The sequence below is a fragment of the Ananas comosus genome, unplaced genomic scaffold, assembly GCF_001540865.1.
Source record: "Ananas comosus cultivar F153 unplaced genomic scaffold, ASM154086v1, whole genome shotgun sequence".
NCBI classification, from domain to species: Eukaryota; Viridiplantae; Streptophyta; class Magnoliopsida; order Poales; family Bromeliaceae; genus Ananas; species Ananas comosus.
The window spans coordinates 96,173-116,328 of NW_017893335.1; the positions used below are offsets into that span (position 1 = coordinate 96,173).

Below are 20,156 nucleotides of genomic sequence, written 5' to 3' on the forward strand. Positions count from 1 at the left end.
TTGGTTCTATCTTTTATGGGTTTTGCAAATTCAATTTCTTAGCAAATTAATCCACTTCTATTATTTCAGTTTCTTATGTTGTTTCTTAGGATTTACTGCATGTCCACGTTGTGTTCATGTCTCTATCCCTTTTCTCCCTGCATCACAGTGTAGTCCTTTTTTTATTTTGAAAAAGAAAAAAAAAATCTAATCTCACCTAGTAAATAACCGGTGTAATTTTCTTGTTCCTGCCTCTCCAGGCACTGGACAAATGTCGTGAATCTCCACCTACTGATTGGCCCGCCTCTGCTTATGTTCTGGTTGGCCGTGAGGACTTAGCTATGGCAAAGTTGGGATCCCTAAAATCTCAAGATGATGTTAATTTAACTTCCATCTCAGTACCATACATGCTTCATTTGCGACCTGTGACTTCTCCTTCATTTGTTTCTGACATCACAAGATCAGATTCTTTGAATCCGGAGGACTCTGATTCTCTTTATAGGTCTGTGGAAGATGGCATGGAACATATTTTCAACTCAAGCACACAATTGCGATATGGCCATGATCTGCGATTCAATGAGGTTTGCACCTTTTCATCACCAGTAATTATTTCTTTCTACACATTAAATTTTAACTTCGTTTTTTTACTTAATATGCTTAATATACAGTTTCTAATGCTTCAATAAATGTTACAACATAGGTTAGACGGCTTTTATGCTCAGCAAGACCTGTGGCTATACATATGTCTGTTAATCCTAGTGCGTCTAATCAGGATCTTCAACAGGTATACATGGTCTTGTGTTTATTCTTTCTGTTTCTTTTTTCCCTTGCTTGAGCATCATATTATCCTAAATATGTTCAGTCTTTCTTTCTTAGAGGAGAAACCAAGACGTCTAATAGCATAGCGGTGGTTTGGGAATATCGCATTCAATAGCTAGATTAATTTGTTCTGCAAGGAAAATTTGGCAATTGCAAGTACCTCTATTGCATGGCATAATTTGGTCCCTAGCCAGTCAGAACATTATAGTAAGGGAAGATGTTGAGGATTCATTAATTACTATTGAAGCAAACAAGTAGTTTAGTCATGATAGGAGTGGGTTACAGATTATGTTTATGGGTTGTGTGCATTATTCCTAAGCGTTTGTGTGATAGTTGCAACCAATACTATTGAATTCTGTTGTTCAAGTAACTATATACCATTTTGGATTTGTTTGCATTGAACTGGGTGAGGTATTGAGTCGGTATAAGAATGACGTGACTGAAACCAAGATACATGGTATTATCAAGATGTTCTCTCTTTAAATGCTGGCATGATCTATGTCTATTAGGTATTGATATTTGGCTAGTTCTCTTGGATCTTGGCAAACTGTACTTCAAAACTGCTAGGCACACGAGAAGCAACAAAATAGCTAGAGAGTTTTCAAGTTTGAAGTTATTTTTATAAAATTAATCATATTGTGCGTAAAAAAGCATTCTGTCTTCTCGACAAGAGAGAGGTAACTATGAAAAGTCAGGATCCTTTTCTCTCGTGCAACAAGTTTAAACGTATATTAAATTTATTCAGAAACAATTGTCTCATTGGCTTGTTCTCTGTGCAACAACTTAATTCAAAAGTGCTTGCAACTTCATATATAGTAGGATGACTTGCTTAAAGCTATGTTTGTAGGTCTCGTCTGTTCTAATTTTGCTTTTATGCATTCAGAAACCAAGGAATGCAATTTTACTATTTCAGTCATATATTTTACCTTCACTTAAGTATTATGCAAATCTTCATGTAGGAGATCACACAATGATAATGATATTATATAAAAATTAATACTTTGAAATGCACATGCACTTTTGTGAATAATGCATCATAATCCTAGTTCTTGATTGATAGGAGCAAGAATGTACAAAGTCAATAGTTCTTTAAAGAAAATATCTATATGCAAATTTAATTTTCTGATAACTGAATAACTAGTATTAAGGTATGGCTATGCAAATTGTAGCTTTCTTGATTTCCCTCGTTTGCTATCTCACAAGCGAAATTGTTGCATTTTTGTTAGAAAAATGAGGCAAAGCGCAAACGTATCCGAGTAACACAAGTGAAGAAGATACAATGTGTCCTCACTTTTTTGCCTCTTTTGTTGTTCTTTTTTTATTGGTGGTGGGTTCATTATCAGTGCTATATGCTTCACGAGTTGTTGTAATTATTAAGTGCAATAGATTGGGGAGCCACTTAATTACTACTTGTATACGAAATGGAGATGCATGTATTAAATTGCATTTTGAGTATGATAACTGTCACTTAAATAATGTCTTGCTCATTGTCAAATAATGCCTTTTTTTAAGATGAAATGTTATCTAATACTAAAAAATTTATTTGTTTAGGTTTCAGACGTATCTAGCGCTGTAATATTCATCCACAACCTCATTGCCTTCAGGTAAAATTAAACTTATATTATATTGGTTTTCATGTTAAAAGATTATTTGACTAATCTTTTATTAACTTTAGTATTGTTTAATTTGTAGGTTCAACATCTTAATTGCCGAGGCTCACACGGTTGGATCTGATATTAGATTATTAGCTTTGTTTTCATTTTCTTTCTCTTGGGTTGAAAAGCTAGAAATTGTTGTATTGTGATTTAGTGACTAAATACACGTTTAAAGATACGATGATAATACCTTGAACATTTTGGTATTAATTAGTGTAACTACAAAATTTTTTATATGCTTTCTTGTTAATGTAAATCAAGGCGAATAAAATTAAAGATATGCTTATGTATAATCATCGTAGAGTGGTATTATATTTTAAAAGTGTGATGCATCAATGAGAAAAATTGGATATTTAAGAAAATGGGAATTATAAAGTGTCGCTGAAATTAAAAAATGTGTTGCTAGAATATTATTTTGTCATCACTTTTATGTGCTGCTAAAGCATTAAATAAGTGTCGGTATATTAGTAGCACTTTTTTTAGGTGTATACTGACACTCTTAAAAGTGTCACTATATACTAGCGACGCCACATATAGCACATTTTGAAAAGTGTCGGTAATTTAGCCAGTGGCACTTTTTTTGACTATACCGACATTTAAAAATGTCTATTATACCGTTTTTGTTGTAGTGCTTGTGGCTAGTAGTATAGCATTTCATTATATGCTTTACTTCCGCAGTTATTATATTCTTTCCTATATCTTCTCATGACTTGGGCCTAGTCGTGCGTTTTGCTAAGGTCAGTAATTGCCCACTGGGAACTATAAATATATAGTTTTCAGCCCCTGTTTTATGTTTTCTTTCAGAGCCTTCCACTCCGGGAGAGCTCAGGATCAGGGAAGAGAATCGCCTCGTGCAAGCTAGCGAAGAGTTATTGGATAGTGGGCCACCTCTTTTTGTTTCTTTTTGGGAGGGTGAGAGATTTGTACCATTTGGAGAGACCACCCCTTTTGTACTTTTGAGATGGATTATGTATAACTTTATGCTTTACTTTTATTGTTTAGTTTATTTTATCTTACTATAGATTCTAGATGTTATACTTGCTCTGATATCTCTAGATTGTAGTTCATATTTATCTTATTCTTTCGCTTTGTTGTAGACGCCTTTATGTGTAGGCATATATGGCGGGTCTGGGCGCGCTACCGGGAGGGCCTCCGCCGGTCCCGGGCGTGACAATCTAGTATACTGGGTTGCGTTTTGTAGAGCTTATCCTTTTGTATTGACAATATTGCATCGTGAGGTTTATTGTTATGGCATATTAGTATGCATTGGACAATTATCTTATGATAGGGTAGATGTACATCACCATGACATCATGCTTACTCGAGACATACGTAGTATAGCATTTCATTTATGCTTTTTATTCAGCAGTTCTTACTCGCTTTATTGTTTTTTATATTGTCGTTACTTACCATTTTCTTTTGGGCTAGTGGTGCAATTCGAACTGAGGTCAGTAATTGCCCACTAGGAACTATAATTATAGTTCTCACGCCCTCTGTTTTATGTTTTTTTCAGAGCCTTCACGCCAGAGAGGCTAGGACGAGACTGGAAAGGCGTGGCTTCGAGCTAGCCTCTTCAGCGAGTGACGAGTCGCTAGGTTGGTCTACCTCTCGATGTTTTTATTTTGGAGAGGTTGAGAGCTGTACAGTGTACTAGAGACCCACCCCTTGTGTACTTTTATGGAAGACATTGTATATCTTATTGTTCACTCTTTTCGCTTAGTAAACCTTTTTTACCTTGTTATAGACTATAGATCTATCCGTGCTCTGATATTCTAGATTAGTTACTTTTTGGTTTATTTTCCGCTGTTGTTGTAGCGCTTATATGTGCTGGACATATGGCGGGTCTAGGCACGCTACGGGAGGGCCTCTGCCGGTCCGGGGCGTGACACTTAGCACCCATTGGATTGGGGTCAGGATTGGCATTTACTACGGTTGGTTAGAGTAGAGCATGATAGTGTAGTGGCTTGTAGCTTTAGATTTTCTTCCACATTTCCTACTATTCTTGTCCTTCTGTCACTTAGTAGGTGGACCGACGTTGCTGAGGGCGGTACTCACTGAGGACTATTTGTGTTTACAGTAGTTCCACGCCCAGTTGTTACACGGTTTTGCAGAGCTTCGGTTCTGACTGCTGCATCTTCTGAAGGCAGTTCGTGGCAAGGGGTTGCGAGCTAAGCCCTACCCGACGAGTCGCCGAGCTAGAGGTTACCCGTTCAGTAGTGTGGTTTTTGAGTTCATATACATACCTTTATGTATCTCACTGGCGAGTTTTTTTGTACGGATGTTGTATGTATAGTGAACTGTCTTTTTCTACCTGGATATCTTTGTCTTTTTGCAGCTCTATACTACTGGTGTAATATTGTATGATTTACAGGTACAGTTAGCGATTCGTATAACAGAGAAAATTTTTTTGTATACGATGGATTTGTCGGCTGGCCGGGGAGATGTGAAATCCGGGCATGACAAATAGATATATAACAAAACAAGTATAAAAGAAAGACTGTAAGTATGCATGCACACAACTGCTGACTATAGACCATATGCGTCACGCGACGAATAGTCCAAATATACCCAATTAAACCGCCATGTTGGTCTAAGGGATCTCAGGCAAAAGCACTACCTGCTCGCTCTTGGCATGTAACCTAGCATAAAGGAACAGCTGGCTCACGGATCGGATGTACGACGCTTTTCCAAAATACACCCTCCTACAGGAGATCAACCCGCTGGTGTATGTGAAATGCACTCGAGCTGTGGCAATCGATGTGGATATGAATCAAATAGCGAACCGTCGGCTAATAGTCGACAATCACCGCCCTCGGGCAATCGACAGTAGGTCATCGAACAGTAAGGAACACAAGTACCGACCACTCAGGTCAACTAGGATGGACTACTCAACTCCTCCAAAAGAGTAATGCAAGTAATATCATCAATGTCAACTAAAAATATGCACGAGAACAACCAATAGGTCACAAGAATGCTCACAATGGACGAGATGGAAACAATGCGTCGCTCTACTTCTAGATCATGATAGCGAGTTATAGAAAAAGACTAAGTAGAGCAATACATAAAGGTTACATCAGGTGTCAGGCTCAAATTGGTAAACGACTAGTTAATAAGAGAGATAAAGTAGAGGAAAAATCACCGAGCGTGCACCACTAGCCAACTCCGGGTCGAAGTACCACCTGTACGTACGTTAGCACCATTCTACGACTGTGGAAGATCAATCAACTGGACTTAGCGACGGTCCACCGGCGTTAGTATCTAACCCACAAGCAAGGAACAATAAATCCACACCCCAAAATGAAACCCACGGGGATCGGTTCCAAACCGATTATCGTAACTCGCGAAAGTCTCGAAAATTCACACCGGGACTCCGCCGGAGACCCAGAGAGTATACAGAGGTCACCGACTCATAGCACGAGTCACCGTGCCACACAACACCATGTATAAAAAGGCTGTTGGCAGCAATACATAGGCTAAACATCGAAGATTATCGTTAGTAATGTTCCGATCCCGAGGTTCCGAAAGATGTCAATTTCGACACTGGAAGCCACCGTCGCCCTCACCTGTCATCCAAAACAACTCTCGAGGAGACTATGGTGGATAAGTCAACAAGGCTCAGCGACAGACATAGGCATTCTAACATATAGGATGAAATTTCGAACGGAAATCGGCTGTTTTGGACGTATTTGTGCGAAAAACGCACGAAATCGATATTCGAATTTCCGCGAAGGGCATCAGCTTGGACAATTAGTCCAAAGGTCACCCACAGCCACACACACCCCACGAATGCACCGACACATGTAAATTGCATAAAAGTCCCAAATGCTTACATAAAATCACCTTTATTCTATGTGATTTAGGGGTATTTTCAGCTCAGATACCGCAAACCAAGTGGCTTTTCAAAGTCGGTCAGGCGGTGCGCACGATGTATCGGACACCGCTGATAAGGTCTCGATGTGCGGTATGGCCAGTCCTCATGATTCGGAGCACAACTGTCCAATGTGGGAGGCGCAAGCGAGTGACGATCGAAGTTCAGCGAACCTACGCGCTGAAATAAAACACTTCTAATTCACTCATCGAGACTCGGTTGACCCTAAATGACGTGAGGCACTTGTGACCAGCACTGACTGACAATCACCGTGCTCACTCCGAAGGCATCGGAACAGCCCGTCGGGTCGCAAACTGCGATCGAATAGTAAAACAATGTCACAAAACAGCATAATAAAGCTTACGGGCAATGGGGGGCATGGACAGCGGCGACGGCGAGCGAGGGGCGCGCGGTGGCAGGTGGGTGCTGGTGATGGAGGAGGCAGAGGCGGATTGCGTTAGCGGCAAGGAAGGTGGCAGCGGCAGCGGGCAATGATGCCTAGCCGCACGAGGGTGGTGGGAGCCCGGCTCAACCGGCTTGCAGGGCTTGGCGACGGGGGCGCCGGCGGGGATCGGTGCTGGCCGCCAAAGCACGCGTATTGGTGCCGCGCAGGGCAGGCGGGGCCAGCGGGCAGAGTCGACGCAAGGTTGAGGAGGACAGGCCGCGGCGCGATCCTTAGGTGGGGCGTTAGGCCTGCTTGTAGGCGCTGCAGCGTAAACTTAGTCAACGCCGAGCTGACTCAGCTCTGCTCGCAAGGGCCAAGCGAGCGAGCACCGCGGCGGGCCCAGGCGGATGCGACGACGCCGATGAGGAGTCCGCCGGAAGGTCGGGGCCGCTGCCAGTGAGGTGTGCGAGTGGGTGAGGTCAACTTGTATGGTCTACGGGCATGAGAGGATGGTGGAGAAGGATACATGGGGAGAGGAGAACGGCCACTCCGGTGTGCCGGCGGCGTGCTGTAGGCGGCGGGAGTGGCGCAGCGAGGTGGCAAGGACAATGGAGCGAAAGGCGGCTAGACTCAGCTGAGAGAGGAGAGTGACTAGGCTAGGGCTTTATGCAATGGGAAACCCTAATGCCTTATATGGGCAACATGTAATTTTTGCATGAAAAGCCCTTCAGATGTTCGCATAGTTTCAGCCGCCGAGTCCTTCCACACGCATGTATTTTAGCTCGTTAAGCCACCTCGCCGTTCGATTTACACAATAGCGGCACAAAAATTATAGGGTGTTTGGCGGATTTTTCGTGTTCTACCAAAATCGACCCTTTGCGAACAATTTGAGATTTCGGAGATCGTTCGTATCGATTTGCGAACTGACTGCTCCCAACGCTGTCACACCCAATTCCGCCAAATTTGGTCGGGTTTTGGTCACGTCAACAGACGCCGAACGGACAGAGCCTCCCCTGTCGCTCAAGGCTCTAACAGACCATGTAATAAATAGGCAATCAACAAGGAACGAATTGCATATATAATACTAAGCTTGCGCGAGGAGCAGCAAGCAACAACGGAAAGCGAAAGCTCTAAGCATAAATTACATCACACAGGATATTTTGATTTCCTTTAACGCAAATTCAAGTAAACAAAATATTACACTATATTCAACCATCATATCTTTTTACATTAGTCATCACAATACATGATTGTTTATCAACGTTATCATCTGCTAATTCAACAGAATAAAGCTGTACTAGTGTACACCAAAAGGGATATGATTAACAAAATGGTACCTACGGCTGCTAAACCTTGCTCGTTCCTCACGGCCGCCCCGTCGTGCTAGGACCTGTAGGTTAGTGGTGGAGAGAACTAAACGAAGTTCAGTGGGTCGGCAATCCAACCTCGCTACGACTTACCCACTTAGGTCCATCCAGGACATAAGTATTTTCAAAGGAGGGAAAGTAACCACTAACTAAGTGAGCTATTATACTATGCTGCAAGAAAGAGTAGTAGATATTATATAATTTCAATGCGATAATGGAATGCAGTGCGATGTCCTAATCATGATTCAAGCTTGCGTCTTACCCAATCTTACGGTTAACTCTGTTAACCCCAATATCACAAACCCAAAATCCTTAATAACGGGGGACTCGACCTCCCTGGGGACCGTCAACTGCTGGGACTTTACTCGCCAATGGGTGACCAATCCGGAGAGACGGCTCGAGGGGGAGCGACACTACCTCAAGTCCAAGACGTATGTGAGTATCGATCAGTCGCCATTGGAGATCATAGCCACTGTGTCCAATGTCGACTGTGATGCGTAGGGTCTCTCACTATTATTCTTGCCACTCTCAGGCTACTTCCGTTAAGATGGATGCCATTAATTTGAAGTTAGAATAGATTTAACGGTTGTATTTTCTCAATAGCCCAATCATGTTTATATGTCAATGTCTACCCTTGTTCTCATCATTGTCAAGTCCAACCTCACAGTTCACACAACGTTGAGGTGTCCAATCACACATGTCTCCCTTGGTTTATCGTCACTAGTTATATGACGTTAGGTAAACATATAATGAAGTCAACAAGTTCCACATGTATCTCCCTATATGCATGATGGTATATCTATAAGTATAATAGTCAAAGAGTAGAGAAAAAAGACCCCTAAGAGGAAATCCAATGATTACGCCGTGCCCCCCACCTCTAAAGTATCGTGTGGGTGAAATATATGACGACTCCCGGATTTTACGAAAGCCGCTTCCGCGCCCTATAATCAAAACGGTGCCATATCAGGCCTTTTGTACATGGACTATACTTTATCATTTTCGTAATGTTAAACGGAGTTACCCAACGGGTTTAGGGCACCCCCAATTAGGTTTCCACGGGGTCAATTTGTCCCCGAACAATCCTAGGGCAAAAGCCCCAAATTCAAGCCCTAATATTGTCATTTAGGGTTCTCCCTTGAATCGATCCCAACCTTAAGCAAACAATAGCTTAGGATCATCTAAGAAGCATCCTGGTAAGGTTTCTAGACCCTTGGAACCAACCCTAGGGCTTCCATGGCAAACCCTACCCAACCACCATGAGAGCACTTGAGCTCTCATGGGTTCCATGGAGTTCAAGGCATATAGAAGGCTCCTATGGCCACAAACAACCCAAAGCTCCAAAACATAGGGATTAAAACCAAGCCCTAGACTCATTTCTACCAAAAACTCACCTTAGCCCAAGCCCCTTCAAGTCCTTCTTGTAGGAGAGCTTGTAGAACCCACCAAAGCCTCCAAATCCACCTTCCCTTGCTTCTTCTTCTTCTTCTCCAAACCCTAGAGCAAGAGTTCTAGAGAGAGAAAGAGAGGAAATGGGAGAGAAGGGCGAAAATGGCTGTGGGAGAGAGAGGGGTGTCCACATATAGTGTTGTGACAATTGCATTTAAACCCCTCAACTTGTTTCCCCTTAATCTGCCCAGGCTGGGCGTTTTTTGCCTTCGGGGACCGGTCTCCCCGACCAGGGACCGGTTCCCGAACGTGGGTGTTCCAGGACTTTGCCAAATTTTCGGGTTTTTTGGCTGTTGCGCAGCGAGGGACCGGCCTGCCCCTTCAGGGACCGGTCTCCCGAGGACCGGTCTCACCACCAGGGACCGGTTGCCTCAAGACTTCCTGGCAGGCTACGCATACAGGGACCGGTTGCCTCAAGACTTCCTGGCAGGCTACGCATACGGGGACCGATCTCTCCTTCAGGGACCGGTCCCCGAGAGCACAAAATCTGGGACTTAACTAGATTTTCTGATTCTCTCTCTCGGGCCCCTTTTTGCTTCTCCTATGAGCCCTAATATGCTCAGGGTCCATTCTAACTCGTTCAATTCCACGTTCCGCTCGTTTTGACGGAACTCGGCACGATTTGCGAGGGATGTGGTATGTTACAGAGAGAGAGAGGGTAATTTCTCATATACACCCCTCATATGATGGCCATTTTGCACTTAAACCCTTCTACTTTTCCATGCTTGCACTGCCCTCACTGGGTAGAATTTGCGCGGAGGGACCGGTCTCCCCGACTTGGGACCGGTCCCCGAGAGCAGCCCATGCTGCCAGGGGCCCTTCTCGCGTTCGAGAACCGATCTTTCCCTGGGAGACCGGTCCTCGGGAGACCGGTCCTCGCCTAAGAGACCGGTCCCCGAGAGCTCGATTTTCAGGACTTAGCCGATTTTGTCCTTCTCTCGCTGGCGTCGCACACGGGGACCGGTCCCCCTCAACCAGGGACCAGTTGCATCAAAGATCCCCAGCACCCACCAGCCTCGGGGACCGGTCTCTCGCTACCAGGGACCGGTCCCTGAGAGCAACTTCAGCCCCGTGCAGGTTTTGCACTATATGCTCTCGCGGACTCAACTCCAATACACTTTTTGTGTTTTGGATAACTTTAGCTTTCCCGAAGGATACTCACTCGACAATTAGTCATCCTGGATAAAGTACAACTCTCGGATTTTGAGAATTCACTTCCTTACATACACGTTCTCATTTTTCAATGTCGAGTTCTCTAATACCCTAGAGTTATCGACCCAAGTCCACATGTTCACAACGCTAGCATGCATCTTATCTAACATGATTTCATAATGCTAAATGCGTCTAGCATATATTCCACTATGCATGAATATCAGTATGAATCTATCCACTAGTATATACTTTCAATGTCTTCTTATGCAATTATCAACTAGCATGGTTCTCATAATATTAACATGCACATGCAATTCACTTAGCATTTCTAATTCATGTCTTTATCTCATGGTAGTTTATACATTTTTAGCATCTATTGCATGCATACTAGCATATTTACAATGCCATCGTATCCATACATATGCATCATCAAGAACTTATAGTCNCACATCCGGGCCAAGAACCATTTTCTCGCCCACGTCGCTCCAGTGTATCGGCGAGCGACACTTCCTTCCATACAGGGCCTCGAATGGCGCCATCGCAATACTTTCCTGATAACTATTGTTATATGCGAATTCCGCCATCGGTAAATGATCGTGCCATCCGCCCTTATAATCAAGTACACACGCTCGAAGCATGTCCTCAAGTATTTGAATCGTCCTCTCCGATTGACCGTCACTTTGAGGATGGAATGCCGTACTAAAGTCGAGCCGCGTGCCTAGTGCCTCTTGTAAGCTCTTCCAGAAATGTGATGTGAACCTAGGGTCCCGATCCGATACAATAGATATAGGAACCCCATGAAGTCTCACCACCTCGTCGATATAGACTTGAGCTAACTTATCGCCCGACCAAGTAGTGTGGATCGGTAAAAAGTGTGCCGATTTTGTCAACCGATCCACAACTACCCATTTCGCGTCATGTCCACCTTGTGACTTAGGCAGCCCCGTCACAAAGTCCATGGCAATGTTTTTCCATTTCCACACGGGTATAGGTAGGCTCTGTAATTTTTCCGCTGAAAATCGACGCTCCGCCTTCACTTGTTGGCATGTGAGGCATTGCGCCACGAACTCCCCTATATGCCTCTTCATGCCCGGCCACTAATAATGCAATTTCAAATCTTGATACATTTTGGTGCCGCCCGGGTGGATGCTATAAGGAGATTGATGCGCTTCTTGCATAATCGCCCTCCGAAGATCGTCGTCCTTGGGCACGCACCAACGACCTCGATATCGTAGTGCGCCGTCGGTTTCAATACCATAATCATCGACACTACCACTTTCAACTTTGCCCCGCACCTTTTGGAGAAACTCATCCGATGCTTGTAATTCTTTAATTTTCTCCAACAAGGTTGGTTGCACAATTAAGGTGGCAAGTGTTGCCGGCACTCCCGGCGCCACAAGTTCTAGTCCCAACCGTTGCATCTCCTCCTGCAATGCCGGTTGAGGCGTAATTTCGGCCGCCAAATTTTCCGCCGACTTTCTACTTAGAGCATCGGCCACGACGTTCGCTTTTCCGGGGTGGTAGAGAATCGTGACATCATAATCTTTAAGCAACTCTAACCACCGCCGCTGTTGCAAGTTCAGCTCCTTCTGGGTGAACAAATATTTGAGACTCTTATGATCGGTGTAGATCTCACAATGTTCCCCATACAGGTAATGCCTCCACAGTTTTAGCGCGAAAACAACCGCCGCTAGCTCGAGATCGTGAGTCGGGTAGTTCTTTTCATAATTCTTCAATTGGCGTGAAGCATAAGCTATGACTCGGCCGTTTTGCATTAAGACACACCCGAGACCGATGTATGAGGCATCACTATATACGACATAGTTTTCTCCCGGCGTCGGCAAAGCAAGCACCGGAGTAAACGTCAGTCTAGTCTTCAGCTCCTCAAAGCTCCGCTCACACTCGGGGCTCCACACAAACTTCACCCCTTTATGCATAAGGCGCGTTAGTGGAGTTGTTATCTTAGCAAACCCTTCCACGAACCGCCGGTAATAGCCCGCAAGTCCAAGGAAGCTACGAATTTCTGCTACACTCGTCGGGTGAGGCCAATCTTTAATCGCCTCAACTTTCTTTGGGTCCACCGAGATGCCATCTCCGGATACAACGTGACCCAAAAAAGTGACCTCCGAAAGCAAAAACTCGCATTTCTTTAGTTTTGCGTAAAGCTTTTCCTTCCGGAGTATCTCCAACACGAGTCTTAGATGCTCCTTGTGTTCTTCCTCGGTCCGAGAATATACCAATACGTCGTCAAGGAAAACCACGACACACCGGTCCAATAGCGGACGGAATATCCGATTCATTAAGTCCATAAATGTCGCCGGTGCATTAGTGAGCCCGAATGGCATGACCGTAAACTCATAATGGCCGTACCGCGTGCGGTATGCCGTCTTGTGCACATCTTTGGGACGTATCCTCAATTGATGATACCCCGACTTCAGATCAATCTTTGAATATACCCTTGACCCCTGCAATTGGTCGAACAGGTCATCAATTCTTGGCAACGAGTATTTGTTCTTGATCTTCACTCTATTCAACTCGCGGTAATCAACGCAGAGCCGGAGTGTTCCGTCCTTCTTCTTTACAAATAGCACCGGAGCTCCCTACGGGGACAGGCTCGGCCGCACGAAGCCCTTATCAAGCAAGTCTTGTAATTGAGCTTTCAATTCCTTCAACTCCACCGGTGCCATTCTATACGGAGCCTTTGAAATCGGCGCCGCCCCGGGAATCAAGTCAATGACGAACTCGACTTCCCGATCTGGGGGCAATCCCAGTAACTCCGCTGGGAATACATCCGGATACTCCCGCACAACTCGAATACTCTCCAGTTCCGGGTATTCCTTTCGAGGGTCTACGATGGTCGCTAAGTAGGCCTTACAACTGCTCTTGATCATTCTTTTCGCCCTCACCGTCGATATAGTGGCTGCAAAGCGTTTGCCCTTACACGCCCGATAGACAAACTCCTCTTGGTTGGGTTCACGGAACGTGATCACCCTTCTTTCACAATCTATAACCATGTAGTACTTGGAGAGCCAGTTGATCCCCAAGATTACCTCGAATCCCCACATTTCTTTCAACACGAGGAGGTCGATCGGCATAACCCAATCACCTATTTGCACTAGGCAGTCCAAGCACTCATCATAGACGTCGATCGAGTGCTTGGGAGTGTTCACCGACCAATACTCCTCATTATGAGTGATCTCTATATTATGAGCTCGTGCAAATGATGCTAATATGAATGAATGAGATGCACCCGTATCAAATATGGCTCTAGCCCTAGTGCCTCTGATCAGAATTGTGAGATATGGATTCCAAGGATCTAAAAGGTAAGTAACACCTAGAGGGGGGTGAATAGGTGTAAATCCGGCAAACTCGAAAATCTCGATGCAAATAAAATAAAGTAGCGGAAAATAAAACAGCACACTGAGAATTTAACGTAGGAAAACTCCAAATCGGAGTGAAAAACCCACGGGACCGATCACGCAAAGAAAATCCACTAAGAAAACTTGAGTACAAGTGATTTCGACAAAAACACACGACTCAATTTACCGATTTCCCGTAGATGACGATCTTACCCGGTCCTCGATCGATAGGAATCCTCCAATCGACCTTGCTGCAACTCCTTGCAGCGTCAACGCCTCAATTCCTCGAAGCGTCCACCGAATCTTCGGCTTCACGCGAGATCCACACGTCGAACCTTCTTCCGGAGCTTGTAGAATCGAAGATTTGTGATGATTTAACCTTTTAATACCATAAGCTATGAGGGTTCTCCTTTAATCAAACATCTACTTGATTCTCGTATGAGTTATCGAGTAAAAACGAAGAATCAAGCCGATTGTTGATTGTATGAAACTCGTTATGTGAATCGAAACATTGAAAACGGGAAAACAAGTTTCTAGGGTTTAGAATCTGTAAATATTCAGAGCCTTAAACTTTTGGATGATCCACATAGCTTATTTATATATTTAGAAGACTTAGAAGTAGACTAGGATTGCAAAAAGTCCTTTTTTAAAAACCTGTGTCGTCCTCAGAGACCGGTCTTCTCGAGGAAACCGATCTGTGAGAGACTGGTCTCTCAAGTGAGGAACCGGTCCCTCACTGCGTGACAAAAATCCCAACGTTCGGGAACCGGTCTCTCAAGCTTGAGACCGGTCCCTCGCTGCGCGACAGAAACACCATGGTTCGGGAACCGGTCTCTCATCACAGGGGACCGGTTGCATCAAGGTTTACGCAGTGAGGACCTTAGGGGAACCGGTCTCTTGAACTCTGAGACCGGTCCCAGAACACAGAAAAGTTCAGTAAAGTAGTTTTAAAACCATCTAAGCCTTCTGAACTTAATCTAACTAGATGTTTTCACCACAAATGATCTTTTCTTCATACCTTAGGTGTCGAGCTTTCCGAATGAGTCTTATTTCTTCAATTTGAATCTTTTCTTCAAAAACTTCTGCGATCAACTCTTCAAGACTCCAACCAACTTTACGAAATTCGCCAACCTATAAAATCCTTAACAATCTCCCCCTTTGGCGATTTCGTGACAAAATATACTATAAAGTCGTACACAACTCAGAAACAATAAAAAAAAGATCATCGCAATCACCAAACGACAATCTCCTGCATGATCAATCTAATAAACGAAAATTACAATTTTCATAATCTTAATACAAACTCTATGACTTAGACATGGAGTCTTGAAGTTTTGAATTATTCCTGCAAAAATATTCTCAAAACATAATCAAGATTCAAGTATCAAGATCAAACAAAGTATCAAGTCATAGTTCATAGTCATAGTTCATAATCAAACACTTAAAGCACCCACTAAACAAAGTTCATCTAAACAAAATGCTGCATCAAAGCGATCAAAAGCATCATCATCAAAACGAAAATGCAACATCATCATCATCTAGAACCACCATCTCCATCTCCCCCTTTTTGTCAGAAAGCGCCAAAATGACAAAAGAAGGAACCCGGTAACTTCTAATCGGAAGCATCCCCTGGAGGTAAATCTGCCTGGCAACAGCCTAACTTGTCAAAAATCATATTCAATAAGCGCTTCATCTTGCTTACATCCTTCCGAATCGCAGCTTGCTCCGCAGACAATTTCTGAAGCTCCTCAGATAGACGTTGTTGCTCACGATACACAGAGGAAACGGAGATATCTTCCTCAGAAATGTCCATAGAAGGACGTGAAGAAGTAGCAGTAGCAGGAGGTGGAGCAGCAGGAGGGGAAGAAGCACGCTGAGACGGTGTACGAAGCTGCACCGAGGACTTCACAAATGTCCGCTCATTTATCCGACCCAAACTGTGCTCATAAGATGTACACCGGACATCCACATCACGAATTCGCAGAATCCTCATGATTATCAATGGAAATGGCAACCTTTCATTTTGTCCAGAAGTTTTGATATCTTTTGCCATCCTCCGCCAGATTAGAAACGGAATATTCATGTTAATATTCTTTGCACGCACAATATCTGGCCTTCCCAAGAGATACATATACAAAATACGATCCCACCTCAGAATCTTCGTGTTTGCGAGAGGCAGAATGTTGTAGCAAACAACGAAGTTTAAAAAACGATACTCCATTTTGAAATCTTTGTACATAACCATAATGCCGTTCGACTCGGTACCCGGCATGCAAATAGTGTTTACTACACGATTCCAATCGCGAAGTGAGTCGAACCCAGATTGTAGATATTCCACTCCGTCAGTCTTAGCTTCTATACCTAGCACCGACACTATTATATCAGGTGTGATTGATAACTCAACACCACGGACGGAAGTCTTAAACACGTACGGGCCGCCGTCGGTGTCACTTAGATGACCTGCTCTCATATAGAATTCTCTGATCAATTCCAAACAAAAACCGGTTTGCTCCGGGAAATCACAAATCTGATGAAGATTTCCCTGTTCAAATAAATCCTGAAAACCCGGCACACAACTAATGATACTGGCCACCCCAACATCTCTCTCACCAATGCAGTGTTTCGACGAGTACATTGACCGTCGATTAGATGGAACATCCTGTAGACTGTGACGTGGTGGTTCAGAGCCCGGTTCTCGAATTTCAACACCCCCGGACTTACGACGACCGGGACGCTCAGTCGCCTTTCCTTTGCCTTTATCCACGGCTTTTCCTTTTCCCTTGCCTTTCCCAGTATCCTTATCCTTAGCTAATACCTCGGGAACAAAGGCCTCCCAATCCGGTTCATCCTCCTCAGAGTCGTCGCGAGGAGCATATTCGCTCTCTTCATCTTCCGGTTGATACTCAATCGGTCGTTTAGCTTTGGAGCGCTGTCGTTTGCTTCCACGACCACCGCCAGCCATAAGAACCACAAGAACAAGTAGCCACGAGTACATTTTCGAAGAAACCCCTGTTAAACACAATGATTTATACATATTGAACATAAGAACAATCGATTTGTGATTCCAAAAACTTTAGCAAATTGATATGTAATATGCTAGATAATCCTAAGGCTACATAACCATGAAAATCATGGACAAATCAAACATCAAAAATCAATAAAATCACATTTTTCGAAAAAAATTGGAAGAATTAGGTTTTGATGAAGAAAACATAGCAAAAACAACCAAACAATTGTACTGCAAGTATGAATAATGACATGAAAATTGCTGCACTACATGGTCTAGAGGTAAGATTCAGGACAAAAAATGAAGGATTATAACAAATAATGAGATCAAATCCCCAAAACACTGAACAAAAGCATAATTCGGATTATAAGAACACAAGAAATAAAACTCCCGAATACATTACCAAAATCAAGTGCTAGACTTGATGAAGAATGGTAGCAAAAAGCACCCTGGGATATTAAAAGCTCTGGAGAGAGAGTTGAACGAAATTTGCTAAAGTAAAAAGAAAAGACACGCAAAACCGCTTAATCGCGTTCGGGCGGTAGGGGACGTCTCTCCAAGTCTAGGACGGTCCCCAGAGCCAAACCTAAAAATGTTAATTTTACGTCAGAATTTCTCAGAAATTTTATATAATATTCTCAACATATCCAACATCAAAAATACACAATATCCATCCCCAAAGACTTCCAATAAAATTTCATATTCTCAACTTGAGTTATGCACATAATTCGAGATAGGAGTGGCTCTTTGAGCATCTTTTAACAAACCACCTTATATCGCCTAGGAGATGTATTAAACATAGTATTAGAATTTTACCATCTCCACAACATCTCATATTAATTTATTCTTTATTGGCTTTTAGCTCATAGAGATATATTGATCATCATGTGGTAGCTGCACACACTGACCGGACAACCGGGGTGGTAGCTCTTTCCTCCATATGGTGGTAGTTTTCACACTCCCAGCAGGGATGTAACTCTTTCCACATCTTGAATTTCAGAAATTTTCATAGCTAAAATTGGAAAGACTCCCCCTAAATTAGTGCAACCCTCAAATCAAAAAATATTATAGCTATTTCAAAAACAGAGAAAGATTTATTCATCTCAAAACTAATAATCAAACAAACAATTCCAACATTCAAATTTCAAAGCATGAGGTGCTGAATTTGATTCAATATGCTAAACAGAATTTCAATGATTTGATTGTTCAAAAATATGTCAATAGAGAATAACCCTGATATTGATCAATCAAAACTTAAATATGAAATACTTAAATTCACAGATCAACTCATCTCCCAAAACAGCAACATCATGCAAGAAAATCAATCAACCCTCAAACACCGAAAATCATGCAAGAAAAGAAACAAAATATGCAACATGCACATGATCTGTGGCTCAATAGAATATATCTAGATTGAAGGATTCATACCAATTGCCTTTCTTAAATGCAGAAAACGCTTTTGTTCCAAAGGTTTGGTTAGAATATCGGCAAGTTGATTTTCAGTTGAAATGTATTCAAGTTGTAAAACGTTTGATTCAACCAGTTCTATTAAAAAGTGATATCTTAGTTCAATATGTTTTGTTCGAGAATGTAAAACAGGGTTTTTAGAAATATTAATTGCACTCGTGTTGTCACACAGAATAGTAAGCGTGGTAGAAGGAATCCGATAGTCGCTCAGTAAGCTTTTCATCCAAATTAATTGAGTAGAGCAACTTCCAGCCGCAATGTATTCAGCTTCTGCAGTGGAAAGAGCAATACAATTTTGCTTCTTACTGTGCCAAGCGACCAAACAATGTCCAATGTAAAAACAAGCTCCACTAATACTTTTTCGATCATCTGCGGACCCTGCCCAGTCAGCATCTGAGTAGCTGATTAGGTCAAGAGATGTTCCCATTGGATACCAGAGGCCATACTCGGTTGTTCCTTTAACATACCGAATGATCCTCTTAACCGCTTTCAGATGCACTTCCTTAGGATTAGCCTGATAACGAGCACAAATTCCAACACTAAACGCAATATCTGGTCTGCTCGCAGTCAAGTACAAAAGGCTACCAATCATGCTTCTGTATTGTTTCTCATCCACACTCTAACCTTCTGAATTCAATTCCAGTCCTTTGTTGCTTGTACCGATTGGAGTGTCAAAATCCTTTGCATTTTTCAATCCAAATTTCTTAACCAATTTCTTTGCATACTTTGTCTGTGACAAATGAATCCCATCTTTTGATTGTTTAACTTGAAGTCCAAGGAAATAATTAAGCTCCCCCATCATTGACATCTCAAACTCGCTGGTCATTAACTTAGCGAAATCAGCAGCATCCTTGCCTTTAGTAGCCCCAAAAACTATGTCATCCACATATATTTGTGCCACTATGAAATTATCCTTCAGGTGTTTTACAAAGAGAGTTCTATCCGCTCCCCCTCGGTTATAGCCCTTTTCCAAAAGATATTTTGTCAACCGTTCGTACCATGCTCGCGGAGCTTGTTTTAGTCCATAAAGTGCCTTTTTCAATCGAAAAATATGATTTGGAAATTTTGAGTCAATAAAACCTTTCGGTTGTTCAACATAAACTTTCTCTTTTAAAAATCCATTTAGAAACGCACTTTTGACATCCATTTGAAAGAGCGTGATTTTAAAATGGCAAGCAATCACGAACAAGATACGAATAGATTCAAGACGGGCAACCGGAGCAAAGGTTTCATCAAAGTCTATTCCCTCAATTTGTGAGTACCCCTGAGCCACAAGTCTACGAGCTTTGTTCCGCACAAATTAGTACCATCCTTCATATTCTTTCTTATTCTTAAGATCCATTTGTAGCAATAAATGTGTGTATGCTCAGAGAGATTGGAGACTTTTTCTCCCGTTGTAGTGCCACTTTCGTACTGTTCTCTCGGGCTTTATCTCTGGTTGCTCTCTTCGGACAATTGCCAGATGCTTTCCTCTATGACTCTCTCTGAATAGGTCTTACATATGGCTCACAATCCACTTGGGGTCTTGTGGACCCCATCCTCATTCATCATCTTGTTGATTCTGTTTCCAGTGTCTTCTAATGAGCGAATCCAATTTGGTGCTTCAACAACATGATGTATCCAACTCCGATCTGTCATCATCTCTCTTGCAT

General features: G+C 43.0%; 1 protein-coding gene across 1 annotated transcript in view; it reads left to right on the plus strand.

Annotated features, from left to right (window-relative positions):
• LOC109705664 (anaphase-promoting complex subunit 1-like) overlaps positions 1 to 2,602 on the plus strand; it is a 29,991-nt gene extending 27,389 nt beyond the window's left edge. Inside the window, exons 5-8 of the mRNA XM_020226416.1 lie at positions 240 to 560; positions 680 to 763; positions 2,350 to 2,402; positions 2,491 to 2,602. Of these exons, the coding sequence (XP_020082005.1) occupies positions 240 to 560; positions 680 to 763; positions 2,350 to 2,402; positions 2,491 to 2,602 (570 nt within the window). The remainder of the gene's footprint in view (positions 1 to 239; positions 561 to 679; positions 764 to 2,349; positions 2,403 to 2,490) is intronic.
• The last annotated feature ends 17,554 nt before the right edge of the window (positions 2,603 to 20,156 follow it).